This window comes from Molothrus aeneus, unplaced genomic scaffold, assembly GCF_037042795.1.
Source record: "Molothrus aeneus isolate 106 unplaced genomic scaffold, BPBGC_Maene_1.0 scaffold_19a, whole genome shotgun sequence".
NCBI lineage: Eukaryota > Metazoa > Chordata > Aves > Passeriformes > Icteridae > Molothrus > Molothrus aeneus.
The window spans coordinates 222115-243163 of record NW_027098863.1 but is presented as its reverse complement, the minus strand read 5'-3'; the positions used below and the strand labels follow the sequence as shown (position 1 = coordinate 243163).

The following is a 21049-nucleotide window of genomic DNA, read 5'->3' as shown; positions in this document are numbered from 1 at the left end:
TATCGATAATTGTGCTACCCTGTCACGGGGTTGAATAATCCAATCCTGGTCACTATTGTTTAACAGAATTACTGTAATTTCTGCTTCATATTCTGCATCAATTCCTCCTGCCATGACATGAACACTTTGCAAGGCCAAGCTCCAAGGGAGCAGTTACCAAAGCAAAGTGTCCTGGAGGAATCTGAATTCCTGTTTCAGTACTGATGGCTCTCATTTGCTTTGAATTTCTCCTCATTAATTCCAATGCATGAAGGCCCAGCCCTGCAGCCTCTGGGCTGGCCCTGCCAGGGGCCATCACAGCCAGAACAATTTCCCAGGCAGTCCAAGTCTCACTGCCCATGGTTCATTTGAAAACTGGGGGCAGCCGTGCACAGCCAGGGGGTTTCCATTTCCCCCGTGGGCCATTGTTCAGGGCATGGAGCACATCTGGGAGATGGGTTCTCCATGGGCAAAGGTTCCCATCTCCTCATTTTTTCAACTGCTCTTTTAACAACCCCTTCACCCGTTCAACCAATCCTGCAGCTTTTGCATAGTCTGGGACATGAAAAACCCTGCAGGCTTCATCACTGTATTTTTCACAGCAACAGACAAAGCACTCTGCATCGCAGTATCACCAAACCCTGGGAAAATAGCCAATTTCCTCCCTTCCTCCTTTTTTCATTGTATACAATCTCACAAAGTTGACCACTGACATGAGGGTCCTGGCCAATCCTGTTCTGTAGGGTATTTAGTGTTACATCCCTGAACAGCCAAAGCTACCAAATTAGTATTGTCAGCACTATTTCACATTATTATTATTTTATATGTAGACAGTGATATAGAAATATAGATATAGATAGATACATATAGATATATGTCTATATATATCTATATTTCTATCTATATATAGATATAGATAGAAATATAGATATATATATATAGACATTTATATATCTAAAACTATAAATATATATTAAGGTCGTATTATCCTATAAATATGTATATAGTTATTTATCACATTGATATTTCCCTGGGACAAATACATCAGAGCTCAAGATTAAAACCTTCTTCTCTTGCTCCATGTGGGAGCATTCCAACAATAATTGTTCCTTCTGAAGGTGCTGTTTCCAATGGACTCTTAACAAATTCATCTTTGTCTGCCCAAACCCACAAGTTCTTTTCCTTTTCCATGTGCAATTTTTGGATGCATTTGAAGACATCCAGGGCTGCAGCTTCTTGTACACGACTGCCCCACTGCTCCCACGGGGCTCCCACCTCAGCCCACTCCAGAGCCAGGGAACTCCAGGGAAGGGCTTCCCATCTGGGAATTTCTGATGGCACTGAAATTTTCCTCACATTGACACTGAACAAGTGACATTTGGTTGGGATCTGGCCAGACTGGGCCAGTTTGGTTTGACCAGTGGCCAAAGTCAGCACCAAAGACACAGACTCCAACTGAAGGAATCAGTGTCATTTCCTGCAGTTCAGAGCAGCAAAGAATCACAAAAGGAGCAGCTCAGCAATGCACCCAATCATCCCCACCAAAGATTGCCTGCAGTGATTAAGAAAGATGCAGCAGCATTTACCCTCAGCCTTTCCCATCCCCCAGGTGCACACAGCAGCTGGGGAAGCTGTCACAGCCAAGGGCTGCAGAGCCACTCCTGGGCACTGGCAATTCCTGCAGGTGCCTCCAGCCCCAGCTGAGGCTCCAAGCCCGCTGGGAGAGGGCCCAGCTCTGGCAGTGCTGCATGAACAATCTGACAGCACTGCTAGTGTGCCAACATCTGCTTTCATCCTCCTCTTGGCTCCCTCCCAAAGCCTGGCCAGGCCTCAAGGAGGAGCCAAGGCAGCTGACTTTGATCCTTCAGCCCCACACAAGGCCAGATGTCAGATTTCATGGCCTTCTCTGGCTTCTAAATACACAAAGGTCCATCCATGTTTCACTAAGGAGTGGCTACATCTATCACAGTGCTAATGACCATGCATATCTCAGCAGGGAGCAGATACAAAGATAACCTTTGCTTGGAAGGTTCCTCCAGAGGCCACCTTTGGCTCAGGGCCTGCTGTCCAGGCCTCACTCAGGGCTGCTGTCCAGGCCTTGGCACTTCAGGGACGTGCTTTAGTGCTGGGCTTGGCACTGCTGGCTGAGCGGCTGCACGGGGTGAGCTCAGAGGGCTTTTCCAACAGAAAGGATTCTGTGATTCCATGATGATATCTGCTGCATTCAGCTGGGGCTATTTTAGCAGCATTACTTTGCTCCAAAAGTTCCCTCTTGCCCAGCACCTGCGGCCTGAGGCTTCAGCTCCTTCAGCTCCTGGTGCTGAGCTGTTCATGCTGAACGAGAGCACTCGGAGAGACGAATCCAGTCCATCCAATTCCTTCTGGGACACGGAGAGGGGAGGCTGTGCAAACAGGAGCATTGTTTGCTGTGGCCTCCTCTCTGCTCTTCATGCCTTTCAGCGCTTTGAACCAGCCAAGAGCTTTCTCCAGGAGTGCAATGGAGCAGCTGTTCCTGCTCGTGGGCCTGGTTCTTCCCAGTCTCTGCCCTTGCCTGCTTCTGTCCCTCTTGCTGTGGCCTCTGTTCCCCCAGGGCTGTCTGGCTGCTGCCCAGGACTGTGGCACTGGCACAGATCCAGTGCTCCAGAGCCTCCTTTCTGTGCCCTTGGAGCTGCCTGGGCACAGCAGCCTTTTCCATCTGGAAGCTCCCCATGGACAGGGAGTGCCCAGCTCCGTTCCTTGCACAGCCTCCAGGAGCCCAGGGCTGCCATCTCAAGTCCCTGCTGGCACTGGGGGCTCCCAGGTGCCTCAGGCTGCTCTGACACCGCTGCACACGGGAGGGAACAGGGGCAGGGGCTGTGCTGAAAGTCAGCTCCATCTGCTGCTGCTGCTGCTGCTGCTGTGGGGTCATTTGTGCAGCCCTGGCCCAGAGTCAGGGATCAGATGCTGTCAGTCGCTTCCAGCCCTGGCTGCTCAGAGGTTGAGCCTTGGATCCTCAGGTGGCCAAAGGCAGCTGCTGCTGGGCCCTCTGTGTGTGCCCGTGTTCAGCAGTGCTGCTCCATCAGTCTTGCCCAGCAACGGGGAAAAGCCTCAGCCCTGCAGGGCCAGGAGCTGCCGGGCTCTGCCTGAGCAGCTCAGCCAGCAGGAAGGGAGCTGCTCCACACAGGAACCAGGAGCAAAGGACATTCCTTTTGTAGGACATGTTTTCTATTTAAAGGAAAAAAACGAAAAAGAAAAAAAACTATATAAAATGTGAAAGAGTAAAACAAAACCCAAGTGTTAGTGAAAAACTTGTGAAACTTTGCATTAAGAGGTAAATGTTTTTTTTTCAAAGGGAACTCAGTTATTTACATTGTAAATGTGCTGATAGCAAGGATCCATCTTACTGATCCCAGCAGCCCTTTAAAAGATTTTGGGCTTTGTTTCCAACATTGCCATTTGAAATTGTGCTCAAAGCAAGAAGAAATTGCTTTGTGCCCTTCCAGCTCCAAGCAGGACTGGGAATGGAAACTCTGTCAAAGCCCAAATCCTTTAGAAGATGCCCTTCCTTCTCAGCCTGGGAAGGAGCTGCACATTCCCTTTGAAACTGTCAGGGATTTCTTAGAGACACAAAGTGCCACTTAGGGCTTTTTGCTCTGGTTTGGCAGTGCAGAATGGCAATTCTCCATCCATCAGCTCCAGACTGCACTGCCTCAGGAGCACGGCCCACTCGCCAGCTTTGGTCCACTTGTGGCACTTCTAGAGGAGGAAGAAAGTGCAATTGCACAATTCCAGCCAATCAAGAAGGAAGAATGGGACAGACAAACACCCTGTGCAGATCCAGGTGTTCAGCTGGGACTGTGGAGAGTTTGGGTTCTTGCCAATTGCATGTGTGTCCCCAGCTGCAATCTCTGGGCCTGCAGCAGAGTCTCACTCAGCTGCCAAAGCAGAAAGCTCAGGTGCTGTGCTCGCAACGGGCTTGTCTGATGCAAAGCAGTCAGAGCAATGTGAGGGCAGAGCCAGCCCATCTGGGCCCAGGGCTGAGCCCAGCAGAGCCCTGGCAGAGCCCAGAGCAGCCTCAGCAGCCACAGAGCCCGGCTGCAAGGAGAGAAAGCAGAAAGTGCCCGTCAGCTGAAGGCTCCTGTGCCCTTGTGCCAAGGCCTGCGGTGCCCAGGCCATGCTGGCTGTGCCCAGAGCTGTGCCCAGAGCTGCCCATCCCTGCTGCCTTTGGCAGCAGAGCAGGAGGGCAGGACATGTGCCCAGCCTGCAGCCAGCCACGGCACATCCAGCCCTCAGCAGCTGCCCAGAGCAGGATGCTCCTGTGCTCGCTGCCATCTCCCAAAAGCTCTGATCCCACCCTGCCAAGCACACAGGGACCCACCTCACGCCAGCCACGGCTGCAAGAAAAGCTGCTCCCAAACCATGTCCTCAGCCTTCTCCAAGGCCACCGCCCATCCACGCCACAGCTGCTCCCAAGCACTTCCCCATCTGCACTGGACCACCTGGAAGGCTTCCTCTGGAAAAACAAACAACACATTCTTGTAAAGAGATTAGAGACAAAAAGGGAAAACAAGAAAAACGAGAAAAACTCTTATCTCTGTCAGGGCCTTGAGGAAGGCCCAACTCCTACATGGTAGGGAAAAACCCAGCCAAGGCTGAGGGAAGCCCACACTTTCTCTCTTCCCCCCTGCACTGCCTCCCAAAATCACGGTGATCCCAAAGCAAACAAGGGCAGTGCAGCAGCCCAGCCCTTCCTTGCCTGCAGAGCAAAGCAGCCCCTGCACAGCTTCTGGAGTCCCACCTCTGCTCCCAGCATGGGGCTTTGTTTGTGTTGGGCTGGCTGCCTCAGCCCCAGCCCCAGCCCAGGCCACAGTGGGTGCTCGGGGCTGTTGGCAGGGCCAGGAGCCCACTCCCATTTTGTACCCAGCCCAGCCCATGCCCTCAGCCCTGCCAAAAAGCAGCTGGGCAGCGACTGAAGAATGAGTTGCATCTGCCCAAGCAAAGGGGGAACCTTTGCTTCCCAGCCAGGCTGGGCCATGCCCAAATCTGGCAGCATTTCCCCAGGTGGGGACTCATCTGCAAATTCCCTGTGGAGTTTGGCTTTGAAGAAGGTGCCAGAATCAAAGTCCATCACCTTCAGCCTCCAGTGGCCAGGCTGAGGAAGAGCTTGTCACCCTTGATGTCATCCTGGCTGTCTCCAGCAGCAGCAGCAGCAGCAGCAGCAGCAGCAGCAGCAGCAGCAGCAGCAGCAGCAGCAGCAGCATTCCCACCCGGTACAGCTTCTCCAGGGGCTCCTTCTCCTTCCCTGGGGGGAGACCAGGCTCTCAGGGCTCTGCCCGGGGCCCCAGCTCTCAGAGAACCAGGACAAGCAAAACCAGCTTGGATGGCGGCCACAGTGCTGGGCAGAGCAGCTCAGCTGCAGCACAAGGGCTGCGTGTTCCCATCCCATGACCCCGGTGCAGTGACACAGGCAGCACAAAAAGGTCTGGGTTCCCCTGCTTCTGATTGCCAAGGCATGTGTGGAGCTGCAACTTACCAGGGCCCTGGATCAAAGTGTGCCTGTGGCTCTCTCCCTTCTTCTACAGCAGAGGAATATCCTGCACCCAAGGATCACAGAACAGGTCTTCTAATGTGGGTCTGTCCAAGGAATTCACAGATAAACACCACCTGATCAGATCTTTGCACTCTGGGCAGAGAAAGCAGAAACTGCCGGTCAGCCAGAGAAGGCTCCTGTCTGCTTTGCCCCACTATTGCCATGCCCAGGCCATTCTGGATGTGCTCAGGGCTGGGCCTAAACTTTCCCATCAATTCCCTGTTTTGGAGGAGAGCAGGACATGTGCCACCTCCTCAGCAGCTGCCAGAGCAGGATGCTCACGAGCCCGCTGCTGGCTCCCAGCACTGGGATTCCCCCCGTGCCCAGAGAAGAGGATCCACCTTGAGAGAGCCCTTGTGGCAGCGGGAGCTGGCCCCAGCTGAGGTTCCGGCCCCTCCTGAAAGGGTGCTCCCCGCAGACCATCTGGTGCAGCAGGATGCCCAGGGACCAGATCGTTGCTGCCTCGCCATGGTACCAGCCAAAGTCATTCCATTCCGGGGGACTGTAGGACGGTGTTCCTTTGGAATACAGATGGAGTTCAGCAGGGGGATGCTGCTGCTCCCAGAGCCTGGCCCCAGCATCCCTGGGCCTGTGGGGGCTGCATCAGTGGCATACAGGGTGACCACTGCCCTCTTGCCAGCACCAGGGACTTGTGCACAAACTTGGGCTTGGAAAAGAAGCTACTGGTGTCGGAAGAGGGCAGAGGAAGCCCTGGCTAAGCCTGACCATGACATGCAAAGGAAAACCCTCTCCGTGTTGGGGAAAAACATGACCTTATCCTCCCTGCCTACATTGCCCCAAAAATATTAGGAAGCCAAGGCAAACAGGGAGAGTGGAGCAGTCCAAGCCCTTCCTCTCGCCTGCACACCAAACTGGCTGGGGCACAGGTTCCGCCCCCCTCTCTGCTACCCCCACCCATGGGGGTTTTGGTCGGGCTGGCTGCCCCAGCCCAGCCCCAGTCCTGGGCAGAGTGGCTGGCAAAGGCTGCCAGCAGGGCAGGAAGGTGGCTCCCCGCCCAGCCCCACTCTAAAGCAACTCAGCTGAAGACTCAGTCCCCTGACTGGCAGCAAAAGGGAGAATCCCCGCTGCCACAGCCAGCTTGGGCTGGGAGATGTTGGGCCATGAGATGGCAGCAGCGGGAGCACAGCCCTGTGGAGGCTCACCTGCAAAGTGAGCGTAGGCTGTGTCTTGCAGGTAGGTGCCACAGCCAAAGTCAATCAGTTTGGCCTGCCTGGTGGCCAGGTCAAGCAGGATGTTCTCTGGTTTGATGTCGCGGTGCAGGACCCCGCAGCTGGTGCAGTGCCGCACGGCCTCCAGCACCTGGTGGAACAGCTCCCACGCCACCTCCTCGGGCAGGAACCGCCGTGCCCCAATGAAACGCTGCAGGTCCTGACAGCACTCTGGCTGCTCCAGCACCATCACGATGTCTTTGGGGAGCTCGAGCCACTCCAGCAGCTGGACCACACCAGGGAAGCCAGTGGACACCTTGGCCAGCAGCACGATCTCCAGCGGGGCCCTGCTGCCGTCGGGCTGCAGGAGGAGCACGATGCCCTCAGTGGGGCCGATGCCGTGCCAGGACAAGGGAAGCCCTGAGCTAGCCTGGGATGCTCTGCGCCCTGCGCTGCGCCCACGCCCGCTCCCCCTCGAGGCGTCCTGGCGGCTTCCACCGTGCCGGGCCTCGGCTCATCCCCGCCCGACAGCCCCGGCTGCTGCCGGTGGCCCCGCTCACTCACCAGCTCGCCCCAGTGCCGGACGCAGTTCCGTGGCACCCTCTTGATGGCCACCTGCAAGCCAAGGACAGCAGCGGGCTCAGCTCGCCGCCCACCCTGCCCAGCCCCATCCTCCTCCTCCTCCTCCTCCTCCTCCTCCTGCGCCCGCCGCCGGCCCCGCCGCTCACCGGGGCGCCGTCCGAGAGCCGCGTGGCCGCGAAGACGCTTCCGAATCCTCCCCGCCCCAGCAGCGAACCCAGGCGGTAGCGCTCCTGCAGGGCCTCGTGCGCCTTCGCTGCGGGTGGGACGCGGCTGTCAGCGCTTGGCCCGGGGCCAGCAACGGCCCCCGAGCGCCCCTCAGCCGCCCCGGGCCGGCCATGCCCAGGCCTTCGCTCCTCGCAACGCGGCACGGGAGGCTCGGGGCCGGCGGCCGCGCTGCCGAGCGCCGGAGCTCGGGCCGGGGAAGCCACAGCGGAGGCGGCGGCAGCGGCCGCGCCGCCTGTGTCCTCCGCGGGCCCCGGGAGGAGCCGGAGCCGGGGCCGGGGCCGGGCTCGGGCCAGGCGGAGGCAAAGGGCGGCGATGCCGCCCCCGCACCAGGCACTGATGCCCGCCCAGCAGCGCCACCGCCAGTACGGCCAGAGCCGGGCGGAGGCGAGACCGCGGCGGGACGGGCGGGGCCGGGCACGGGGCAGCCCCGCCCAGGGCCGGGGGCGGGCCGGGGGCATGGCCCGGCCCGGCAGGGGGAGAGGGAGGCGGGGAGAGGAGAGGGACGCAGGGCAAGGGGCCCCGGGAGAAGGGTGCCCGACAGCGGGAGAGGGAGGCACAGAGAAAGAAAGGAGAGAAAGAGAAACAAAGAGAGAAAGAGAAAGAAAGAGAGAAAGAGAAAGAGAGAGAGAAAGATTGTTGAAGCGAATATGCTTTTGCTACTTCTGCTACTGCTGCCGCCACTGCCGCCGCTGCAACTGAAGCACCGGGTCCGTTCGTCCCCGTGTCCGTTCCCCGCTCGCCCCATGAGCCCCACGTTCGAGCCCCGCGTGCCCCGGGCACAGCCCCTGAGTCTGTCCAAACACGGGAACTTTGCAGCCTTGAGCCCAGATGCAGAGCCCTGACTCCTGCACACTGGCACAGCAATCCCCTCGCTTGCTGCTCTGCATTGGCCTGGCTGAGGGGCAAACACTGTCGGGACACCTTCCCTTGGGCTAGGATTCCTACCTGAGCCCAGCACTGCACTTACATCTCCAGTGTTGCCTTCCAGTAAAAACAGGGGAAGGAAAACTCTGTGTGCCTCATGGTATTTTAGAGTGTCTAAAAATCACTAAGTCACCGATCTTAGAGGTGAGGTGCATCTGGAATTACTGGGATGGAGAAGTAGTGCACATGGAAAAGGGGAGCATAGAAATAAATAGAGGAAAACATCTTGGATTGTTTCTTTCATTTACATTTCCCTTCTGGAAAGCTGTTTCAGTTTTCCAGGAACCTTCTCCTGTCTGCTCTTCCCAAGAATCTCTCCTGGAGAACAAGGTCAAGCTTCTGTCACAAGATTTGCCACCAGGAAATTATGCCACTGGTAGAATTTTCATTATGATTGTTTGTGCTGGTTTAGGGCAAGTTTTGGGAGGAAACCTCCAAAAGGGGTCTGTCTAGAAAGCAAGTTCAAGTGGCCTCTCCTCCTACTAGTTCAGAAAAAGACTTCCCTTGAGAAAAGTGAAAAGAAACCCAGTTTATTTAACAAGTATTCACAAGCCTGAAAAATGAATAATATTAAATAAAACCTCTGACTGTGCTGAAGAGATGGCAAATTCAGAAGGTGCTTTTTGTGGGTTGTAGTTGGCTCACTCGGTCTCTTCTAAGTCCCTCTGGCGCTGGAATGCAGCGTCACAGACCACAGTGGGCCACAGGTGTGAGCTGCAGGTGTTTTTCTGGGTTTTCAGTCCAGAGCAAGTTTAAACAGTTCCAAGCAAAAGGAAAGTCACAGTCCCAGGAACTTCTCTGCCTAAGCTAGCTAAAACCAAATTGCTGGACCTGGGCTGTGAAGGCATCGGGAAATTTCCAAATCTGGACACTGGCAAACACCAGATCTGGATGGTGCTGGAGCCAGAACCTGGAAATGTCCAACTTTTGGCTTTCTGTGCCAGCAAATCACTGGACTTGGGCTGTGCTGGCACCAGGAAGTTTTCAGATCTGGGCACTGGCGCTGCCAGCAAACACCAGATCTGGGTGGTGTCGTTGGCAGCGACAGAAATCTGCCGGATTTGGGCTCTGCTGGCACCGGGAAATTTCCAAATCTGGGTACTGGCACAGCAAACACAAGATGTGGGCGGTGCCAGAGCCAGTAGCAGAAAGTTGCCAGGTTTATGATTTCTGTGCCAGCAAATTGCTGCACTTGGGCTGTGTCAGAATAGGGAAATTTCCAGATCTGGGCGCTGGTGGTGCCAGCAAACACCAGTGAAACCTTCTGGTCCTCGTCAGGACCATTGGCCAGTGGTTTCCCTGAGAACCAGCTCTGGCTACTTTACAGAGAGAGACTGCTTTCATCTGCTTGTCTGGAAACAGAACTTTAATGCAGGCAAACACAACAAACAGGACGGCGTGCACAGTACAGAGAGCGAAGCAGAAAAAAGCCTGGGTCCAGGGTCTAGCTGGGATATTTATACATTTATATATGGGGAGGGGTTAATGTGGGATCTGAGGGAAGGATCCAAGAGGAAGGAAGGATTATGAATATTACAATTTTTGCAGTAAAATTAACCAATGGTAGCAAAGAGAACTCAGAACTTTCTAGTAACAATCTGCATAACTGAACAAGAGGATTATGGGTGGGAGCTCCTGCTGACCCCAACTAAAGAGGGTTTTCCTACGGCCCTAAGCCGAAGTCTCCCTCTTATTTTAAAAGAACCCCAACACTGGGCCGTGCTGGGTTTTGGCTTTCTTTGCCAGACAATTGCTGCATTTGAGCCGTGCTGGCACCAGGAAATTGCCAGATGTGGCCACTGGCAGTGCCAGCACACACCAGATCTTGGCGGGGTATTTGCCACCACCAGGAAAATTGCCAAATGTGAACTTTCTGTCCCAGCAAACTGCTGGGATTGTGCTGTGCAGGCATCTGAAAAATTCCAGATCGGGGCACTGGCGGTGTCAGCACACACGAGATCGGAGTAGTGTAGGCACCAGGTATTTGCCTGGTTTTGGCTTTCTTTGCCAGCCAATTGCTGGACTTGGGCTGTGGTGGCACAGGGAAATGTTCAGATCTGGGCATGGGCGGTGCCATCAACCACCAGGTGTGGGTGGTGACAGCCTTGGCACCAGGAAATTGCTGCGTTTTGTCTTCTTTTTCCAAAAACTGCTGCACTTGGGCTGTGTTAGAACCGATAAATGTCCAGACTGGGGTATGGGCGGTGGCAGCAAACACCAGATCTTGGCATTGCCAGTGTCAGCAGTGGGAAATTGCCAGATTTTGGCTTTCTTTACCAGAAAATTGCTGGACTTGGCTCTGCCGGAACAAGGGAATTTCCAGATCTGGGCGCTGGAGGTGGCAGCAAACACCAGATCTGGGCGGTGCCAGACCCAGTAATGTTGGAAATGAATTTGTAGAGAATTTTTAAGGTTTGATAGAAGGTTTATATAGTATGTATGCAAGTGTCACAATCCATCCTTATGAACGGGTTTCGTGATGGTTCATGGGTTGATCTCAGAGTGCAAAAAACACCGACACGGTACAGGGGGTTGCAGTGATAATCAGAATAAATGTACCTTCATTGAATAACCACAAGAAAAGGCATTGGGGAGGAATTGGGGAAAAGGGAAAAAGAGGGAGGAAGAGAAAGGAAGGTATAAAGCTACCAAACGTAGAACGGCAAAGTCCTTTGATGTCCAGCCAATGGAGTTCACCAGGTCACGTCTGGGGAGATCTCAGGGTTGAAGTTCATCCGAACTCTTATTATACTCTTTTTGTTGATGGGGGAAGGGGTAAAACTTGAAATCGAATCAAAGGTAATCTATTGTACTTTTGGGGGAAAAATGGTATTTAGAGAAGGGTACACACAGTCCATGTTCTCTGCAGTGGGCAAGAGCCATTGTCTTCTTGGTCCACTGCTCGCCCCTGCAACATCCATCTTGCTTTGGTTAGTTTGCCTCCCCCGCACACCTCCCCCAGGTTAGGGGTCTCAGTCCCAGTCCTTGGAAAGAGTGTGGGGGGGCCTTTTCACACAGGGATTTCATGTCTCGGTCTTTGATGGAGAGACCTTGTACATCTCAGTCTGTTTGTCACGGCCGTTGTAAGACAAGTGAGGGGTCTTCTGTGGGGCACCACCCAGAACTCAGGAGAAGTCCAGCCAGGCCGAGAGGTGGGACAACTTCCAAGGCTATTGTTGCAAAAAGGCAAGGGGCCCCCTTCTTCCTTTCATTGGGTTCAGTGTAGCATACAGCAAACACACCTGTGAACAATAGCTTAGCAATGCCAGGAGCTGTGCTCAGGTCTCGGAGCCCTTGGCATGTAACTTTCTCCAACAGGGCCAGAAACTTCAGACAAGGGGCTTTTCTTCAGTGGTCCCCAATGACGATGGTGAGGCAGATGAGAGAAACTTCAGACAGAGTCTCACACCTACATTACATGGACAACGTACTAATCTGTGCTTCCACCAAGTCTTACTCAGACGCAGCACTTTCCACGACTGTCGCAGCTGTCGAAAGCGCGGGGTTTCAGATAGCTCAGGAAAAAATCCAGCTATGGAGCCCATGGAAGTACCTCGGGTTTTAAGCACAGGAAGGACCATCGTGCCTCAACCTCTGTCCATCAACGAGCACCCCCAGACATTAGAGACATGCAACAGCTGTGCGGCGTCATCACGTGGATCCGACCTCTCCTGGGCCTCACCACAGAAGACCTGGCACCGCTCTTCGACCTTCTACGAGGAGACGTTGACCTGGCTTCCCCACGCTCGCTAACGCCAGAAGCCTGGGAGGCTTTGGAGAGAGTCGCCAGTGCCATCAAACACTGCCAGGCACATCGGACAGACCGGTCCCTTCCCCTCAGCCTCGGTATTTTTGGTAAGTGCCCAAACTTCCATGTGCTGCTCTTTCAGTGGGATGATACTTCAAAAACCCCACTCATCATCATCATGGAGTGGCTTTTTCTGCCACACCAACCACATCAAACAGTTACCACCCCACCAGAACTTGTAGCCAAACTTATTATTAAAGGCTGACATCGCCTCCGGACCCTCGCAGCTTGCGATCCGGCGTGCATTTACCTCCCTTATACTTCGGAACAATTGGATTCTCTATTACAAACAATTGAACATCTGCAAATTTCATTCGACAGCTATCCCGGAAAAACTTCAATTCGTTATCCTAAATACAGACTTTTTAAAAATTCACTGCATTTGGCCCCAAAATCAGATAAAAGTAAAACTCCACTCAAAAACGCTATCACGGAGTTCACTGACGATTCAAGCCAACCTCACCAGTCAGTGTTCACCTGGAGGGACCCGGACACTCAGAAGTGGGAGTCTGATATCCAGGTTGTTGAAGGTTCCCCCCAGACTGCAGAACTTGCTGCAGCTGTGAGGGCATTTCGAACATTCCAACAACCCTTCAATTCAGTCACAGACTCTGCATATGTCACCGGGATAGCAGAGCGGGCAGAGCGTGCCCTGCTCAAGGAAGTCCAAAATATAAAAAATTCTACAGCTTGCTCTCTGAATTAATTTGGTTCATCTCCCACAGAGAGCAACCTTATCACATCCTGCACATCCGGTTGCACACAGAGCTGCCAAGATACATCACTGAGGGCAACCGGAGAGCAGACTTGTTAGCAATGGCAGCAAGTGCCACCCACATTTCCCCCGCTGCACCACATGTCTTTCAACAGGCTCGTCTAAGCCATGCATTCTTCCCTCAGAATGCTCCAGCTTTAGCATGGCAATTTAAGATTTCCAGAGACCAAGCCAAGGCAATTGTCTCTACCTGCCCCAATTGCCAATCCCTCGCCCTCCCTACCATAGGGACAAAACAAAGAAAATTACAGTGACAACTAACTTGACCATTCATGTTTCTATCAGTGCTCAAACAGTCGATAACTGACTCACTGGAGGAGCAGATGGCCACTCCCAGGACACCCCGAAATACCTAACAACTGATGCCACCGTCACTGTGCTCCTGTGCATCCAAACAGCGGTTGGATGGGTCGTGCCACAGCCAACAGAAAACCTATGGGTCACACTGGGGAAATCTCTCAAGCAGGATAACTTTTGCACAGCCATGGAAGGTGCAAAAGACCCGCTGTCTACATGTCTGGTGGGAATCCCCCTATCACCAAATGAATATGCCTGTGCAGGTAAGAAGCCCACCCTGGTAGACACCTGGGACAAGTGCATGAAGATCTTACCCCCATGCACCACAGGACCTCCAAGAACTAGACCTACCGGGCTCCTCAAAGCGACTTCTTGTGTCAACTTTTTCTATGAGCCACCCCAACAAAATTGGCATCAGAGAAATCTGAACCAAAGATGATAGTGAGAAAAGATATATCATCAAATGATTAGAGATACAATGATGTTGACTGGTGCAATTATACTGCCAAAACATTATCTAAGTCCTCTCCCTTTCCCAGAGTGCTTCCCAAGGGAGTGTTTCTCATCTGTGGTGACAGGGTGTGGGCAGGGATCCCCTCGAAGATCAAAGGGGGCCCGTGCAGTCTTGGCCAGCTTACTACCCTCACCCCAAACACTACCCAAATTAAAAACTGGAAACAAGAAACTCAATTGGCGCACCAGAAAAGATCATACTCCCGATTCAATCAAAATTGTGATGGCCAAATTTATAATTGGGGCAAGATGAAAAGGGTCACTGTTTCCATCTTTCTACCATGGGTTGCAGCTTCAAAGGCCCTCGGTGAGCTTTCTCACCTGGAGTGCTGGCTTAGTAAGCAGACCAAGGCTACATCCGCTGCCTTATCAGACCTTCTAGCGGACGAGGAAACCACCAGACATGCCACCCTTCAGAACAGAGCGGCCATCGACTTCGTGCTGCTCTCCTATGGCCATGGTTGTGAAGATTTCAAAGGACTTTGTTGTCTTAACCTGTCATGGAAAAGCACATCAATCCAGGCCACCATCAAACAAATGTAAGAGCAAATGAAGACTCTTCTTACTGAAAATAAAGTTGTGGACATGATGGACAAAATGCTCATGCAGTGGAGTGCTCCTGTGTGGGTGCCCCCATTCTTAAAAGTTTATTGGGGGTCCTTCTCATAGTTGTTATCATTTCACCAGCACTGATGTGTTTTAAGAAAAAAAATTACAAAACACTGGGAAATGTTTATTTAATAAATAAAAAAGGGGGAGATGTGGGGCACAGCCATGGAGAAGACGAACCTGGAATGCCATGGGAGGACACCACTCTTAAGTTAAGGTGAGAGACTGGTGCAATTCCCCATGGTTCTTTGCTTGTTATTGTGAATGTGCTGTTGTGAATTGACTGCTGCTCGTCCCCCAGTTCCAGAAAGTTCTTTACTCCCTGTTCCTCCATTGGCTTTCCCTGAGAGACCCCTCCCACTCTGTTCCCTCATTGGTGCGTCCCGTGTCACCCCACCTTAACTCCAGCTCTGACTCCCTTCCCCATTGGATAATTTGTACCCTGAGCCCTCCTGCCTTCCTCCAGTTATATACCCTGGCCCCAGCCCTGCTCCTGGCTCTTCGCCTCTGGTTCTAATAAAGCCTCATTCGGTGTTATTATAAAGCAGAGCAATAGGGCTCAGGAGCTCAGTCCCTGGGTAGGTACCGGGTGCCCGAGGCTAGCTCGCTCATGCCAAGGCCATGGGGCTACCATCTGGCAAGCATGGTCATTATCAGCTCTATAGTGATTGCAAGCTTTCAGGATTTCAGCTCTGCTTGCTAGGTAGTGGTGCCCTGGGCTGGAGGCTGCAGCAGACGGAGAGAGAGGAGAAGGACAAGGCGCAGGCTGTTCCATGGAGATGGCTTTATTTGGGGAGGTCCGTGAAGGGTCTCTGTGCTCTTCTTCTTTCACCCCTAAAGGGGTACAGTATGCTTCTTTTATAGGGTTGGAAAGGATCCAAGCTTGACCAATGGGTAAGGGGTTAACATGACATTGCCTTATAGGGTTACAGAGATAGGTTAAGGGCGGAGGACAGGGAAACAGGAATTTTCTTTTGCTGTTTCAGCATTCCTATTGTTCATATTCTCCATGGTGCTTTTCCTAAATCTATGGGGTTTACTACATGGTTCTGTTCAGCAGAGGTTGTGTTCCTGCTTGCTCCTGTTTCCCTCTTCACCCTCACTTCAGCTGGGCCCTTGGATTTTCCCTTAATAAACCTGGCTGGATCTGCTCTCGAGGAGTCCTCTCGTCCCTCTGGTGAGGCTTTGATTGCACCATCCAGGCTCAGGCGTCTGCTGGGCTGGGGGAGTTGTCAAGGCAGCCCCAAGTGGAGACGCTTTCGGTGCTGCAGGTGCCTGACAGCGCCTGCCTGGGGAAGCTGCTCTGGCCACCTGCAGCAACCAATTCCTTTTCCCAGGCAGCAGCTCCCAGCATCCTCCTGCGAAGCCCAGAGAGAGAGGGAGCAGCTGCCATCAGCCCTGTCCTTTACCGCATCCCAATTCTCATGTAATGTCCCCCCCGGGAGAGAAACTGCCAGAGAAGAGAAGTGCAACCAGATCCCCTCCTCCCCTGAGCTTGATCACTTCTTTTGTTTCTTAAGGACCCAGTCTTACCAGAGCAGTGGTATTGCACTGACACCTGGGACACCAGCAGGGGATCACCCCACAGTGCTCAGTGTGCACCAGGCTCAACAACGTCTCTTTCCCCCCTGATTCCACCAGGCCTCTTCCCTTGGCTGTGGTTTTGCTGGATAGTGGGTCAGGACAGTGAGAATCTCCTTCATCCATTCATTCATTATTTAGGGTCCAGCAGACACTTCCTCAATTTCTCTCCAAGGTGACCTCAGAAAACCAATGACATCACAGCTCTTGTCCATCTGGTCAAGAATCCCCCACAGGGACACTCTGGTCTCTCATCCAAGGGCACAAAGCAGCAAAACCCCCAAGGAAAGTCTTCCCCCTTGAGCCCTGCACCTCCTTGGGTGAGTTCCAGAGCAAACAATCAAGGCAGTGGCCTGAAATGTTTTCCCAGCTGGGCCATAACACTTCTCTGATGGATGCACATTGTCCCTGGGGAAAGAGACGTGCAGAACCCTTCACTAATGCCCTGGAATGGCAAACAGGAATCACAGCCATGGACAGCTCTCAGGAAGCACTTCAGTGTGGATTTTCCTTCCTGGAAGCCCAAGGTGTCTGAATGTGCTCCTGGTGCCTCAGGGCCTGGGTAAACAGGGCTTGTCAGAGAGGCTGGCAGGGCACCAACACCCCTCCTCCTCACAGGGCACCTCTGTTACCCCAATTAGCTCTGAGTGGCTGCCTGGCGACAGGTGCCCACTTCCCCATGTCCCCTGGGATGGGCACATCCTGCTCAGGGCCAGTGCTGGCCTGGGCCCAGTGCCAGGGCCATGACCCAGGTGCTCTGGGAGGGCTCCGTGGCTGCAGGTGTGACAGGATGAGGGCAGGGCATATTCCCCTCTGGACAGTGCTGTGGGCATGGAGCTTGGTGGGGTTTGGCATCTGCAGGAAAAGGGATATCGGGTTGTGTGGATGTAGGAATTGTCACTCCTGAGGCATTCCCCAGCCCTCAGCCTTGTCTGCAGGTGATCAGCATTGCCCAGTGCTGCCCAGTGTCTGCAGTGACTGAGATGCCAATCAGCCACCTGATCACATGTCCCTTGTTCCCCTTGTTCTCCCACATGTTGGGTTTGGGGCCAGGCTCAGCTCTGGGGTGTCCCCCAGGGAAAGCTCTGGGAGGGGAGGGGTAGCAGGAGATGGGGGATCTGGCACTGGGGGCTGTTGGAGGATGGATTGTGTTGGACTGGGGGTTGTCCCCACAGGGTCCCCAGGTGCCTTTGGCTCCCTGCCTGCCCCCCTTGGCCCCCCAGGTTCCTGGGCCCTTCCAGGGGCAGCTGCCCTGTGCAGGAAGCTGGAGGGATGCCTGTGGAGAGCTATGTGGACAGTTGCCTAGCTGAGAAAGGTCACGTCGACATGATACCATTGGTTAAGTTAGAAGGAGGCAAGTCTAGGAGTCAGCAGTCAGTGTCCAACCACTGACAAGGACATTGTGCCCTTGGTGCAACAACAGAATAGAGGAGAGGATATTTTGCCAAAAATATGAGGATAGTTTCAGCAGAATAACCACATGAATGTAGAAGTAGTAAGAAAATAACCATAAGAATAGTAGTAGGCATGGTTGACCGATAAATAATTAACCAATAATGAGCTCAGCTTTGTAATATGTATAAGCTTCATTAACACCAATATAAATATGTGTGAACTGTCAATAAAGTTTGAGACTTTCTGATCACTCTTGTTGAGTGCCGCATTTCTTCCACCGATCTGACAAAATGGTGACCCCGACGTGATGCCGGCAACGGCAACCACGGTGGATCGGTGTAGGAGTTCGGGTCCTGTCGCAGCAAGGACGGCAAAGAAGCACTGCTGAAAAAGGGAAAGTGCCGTGCCCTGGGTGACCTCAATGGAGAGCCCGGCCGATACGTGCTGCCGAGACCTTGTAGGGCTGCAACAGCGCGCTGACTTTTTTAAAATGGATAGAGAAAGGCAAGCAGCATATGATTTATTTACTTGCTTTTTACAAAAGCGTCAGTTTAAGGGCATAGATTTGCAGAAAGAGCTTCCTGGGTTGTTAGCTTATGGGTATGAACAGGGAATTTTTCAAAATCCTCGTACAGTACATGAGTTAACGGAGTGGCGTAAATTTGAGGACAAGCTGTGGGAGGCAGTCATAGATGATGATAAAACTGCAAAAAAGTTGGGAAAGTTGTGGCGAGTTGTGCATGATGAGTTATTACAATATCAGGCAGAAGAAAAGGCTGCTAAGCACGCTAGCGTGGCGCATGAAAAGAATAAGATTATGGGGACTGGTTTAATTGTCCTTTACCCCCTGCTACATCCACAGTCATTTTGCCACCAACATCGGCTCCTGCTTCAAGCAGCAGCTCACCCCCCGCCTGTGCTACAACAGCACCGTCCACACTGCCTGTGTCAAACCCTCCATCTCCTCCTCCTAGTAATGAGCCGATCCCTAGGTCAGAAAGTGACCTAGTGGGGGCCATTGCATGAGAGCGAAGGGAAGCATAGGCAGCAGTAGCAAAAAATATCATGGATACAGGGGATGAGGAAGCTATAAAAGCAGCTATGGATGTTGCTTGTCCAGTGATATATTCTCCTGTAGCAGGGGGTGGGTTTCAAGCAACAATAACTGCTCTAGACTGGAAGTTGTTGTCGCAGTTACAGTCCACAGTTAGTCAATTTAGGGTAACCGGTGAGCCCACTAAACAAATGCTTGATTATATCTGGGGGACTCAAGTTTTGCTGCCGGCTGATTGCAGAAGAATAGCAAAGCTTATCTTCACTCAGCATCAGCAGCTCTTGTTTAAGGCACACTGGCAGTCATTCTGTCAGGAATGTGTAGCCGTAATACGGCAGCCAAGCGACCCATTACATAGAATAACCCTAGAAGAGTTTATAAGTCTAGAGCCTTTTCTTCGGACAGAAGCACAAGCATTACTCAGTCCTGATAAGTGTCAACAGGTTATGCGTCTACTGCGGTTGGCTATAGATACGATAAAAGAGCCAAGGGAGATTCCTTCTTATATGAGAATAAAGCAAGGAGGAGATGGGTCATTTAGATCTTTTATAAATAAGGTAGCCAATGCTATTGAGCAAGCAGGAGTCCCTGATTTCATGAAGAGTACTTTGTTAAAACAATGTGCACTCCAGAACAGTAATCAGGATACAAAGAACGTAATAAATACCCTAGGAGCTAATTGGTCTATAGAAGAAGCTTTAGAACGATTGGCGAATGTGCCCATAGGCAATCAAGCAATGTTAGTAGATGCTATTAAGGAGTTAGGAACAAGATTACAAAAACAGGCAGAAGCCTCACAGAGTCAGGTGTTAGCTGCTCTTGCCCCCCTACAAGCAGCGGCAACAAATACTCCACGGGCTCTATCTACTGGCCGATTCAAATGTTACCGGTGGGGAGGTATAGGACACACGCGACAGGCCTGTCAAGCAGCCAGCGTCTGCCTGATGCCAAAATTGTCACTTGGACACCCACAACACCAGAGCCTGCCGACACCGCTTGGGAAATGGGAAAGCCAGCGCGTCCACCAGCAGCCGCGCCCAGACACAAGTAGCTGCTGTCAACACCTCAGCCCAGCTTCCCTTCAACCAGCCACCGCCGGGAGCCTTGGATTGGACGTGGCAGCCACAGCAGCAGTAACCTTAATGACCACCCAACCGGAACAGGTTCCGACTGGAATAAAGAGACCAATCATTATTGATGGATTACCTATGGGAGCTTTACTTCTGGGTCATTCCTTGGCTACCATGATGGGATTATTTGTTTTACCTGGGGTAATAGACGCTGATTATACAGGGGAAATTTGTGTTGTGGTGCATACTCTTTTTCCACCTATGCGACTCAAAAAAGGACAAAGGATAGCTCAATTGGTTCCTTTGGAACAAATGGGTAAACTTTACCCCCTCGTCAATCACAGTCGAGTGGGGAGCGAGGATTTGGTTCCACTGGAGGACTTACTTTATTAATACTGAACCTGTATTGCAGTCCAAAGCGCACTGTAATAATGGAGAATCGGGGTGCGAGGCAAACCTTGGAAGGATTATTGGATACTGGCAAGGACTCCAGCATTGTTAGTCCAGATTTTTGGCCCCACAACTGGCCATTGCAGTCAACAACAGTGCCAGATACTGGGGTTGGAGGCCTAACACTTGCAAGAAAATCACCCATGTTATCTGTAACTATTGATGGAAAAACTTTGTGGAGTCTTTTGTCAATTGTACCTTTGCCCCCTGCTGTACAGTGCCTTATTAGTGAAGACATTTTGCCTCAAATGAGAGTAGTACTGACAAATGAGAACCCTTTAGGCTAATAGCCATTGTGTGAACTTTCCAAATCCCATTAACTTAGACCACGGACATTCCAGTGTGGGTTAAGCAATGGCCGTTAAAAAGGGAAAGTCTGGAACAAGTTCATAGACTAGTACATGGACAATATACACAAGGTCATTTACAGTTGTCAACAAGTCCATGGAATACCCCTATCTTTGTTATTAAAAAGAAGTCAGGGAAGTATCGCTTACTACATGATTTGCAGGCTGTAAATGAACAAATAGAGCCTATGGGAGCCTTACAACCAAGATTACCTAATTCGGCCATGTTGCCAAGGGACTGGCCACTTTTAATTATTGATCTTAAAGACTGCTTTTTTACTATTGCTCTTAACCCTCGAGACACTCGGAGGTTTGCTTTCACTGTGCCAGCTTTAAACAGGGAGGAGCCAGACAAGAGATTTGAATGGGTTTCTCTTCCCCAGGGCATGCGCAACAGCGCCACCTTGTGTCAACTGTGTGTTGACAATGCTTTACAACCTTTGCGGCAGCCCTGGCCTGAAACAATCATTTATCATTATATGGATGATATTTTATTTGCGCAGCCACAACCTTTTACAAGCCAACAAATTCAAAAGATACATGATGCCTTGAAGCTACATAGATTAGATGTAGCTCCTGAAAAAATTCAATTATCTGCACCTTGGAAATATCTAGGATAGATACTTACTGATCAAATTGTAACCCCCCAGAAATTGCAATTAAATATTAAAATACATACACTTCATGATGCTCAAAAGTTAC

At 52.1% G+C, this 21049-nt stretch overlaps 1 protein-coding gene across 1 annotated transcript; it reads right to left on the bottom strand.

Moving 5' to 3' along the window:
- Nucleotides 1-5534: 5534 nt before the first annotated feature.
- Nucleotides 5535-8000, bottom strand: LOC136569694 (serine/threonine-protein kinase pim-1-like; the record flags this gene model as incomplete). Its single annotated transcript, XM_066570057.1, has 5 exons — nt 5535-5641; nt 5890-6066; nt 6712-7078; nt 7282-7332; nt 7446-8000. Coding segments are annotated over 5 exons (1257 nt in total), but the record flags the coding sequence as incomplete, so codon positions are not given.
- Nucleotides 8001-21049: the final 13049 nt, after the last annotated feature.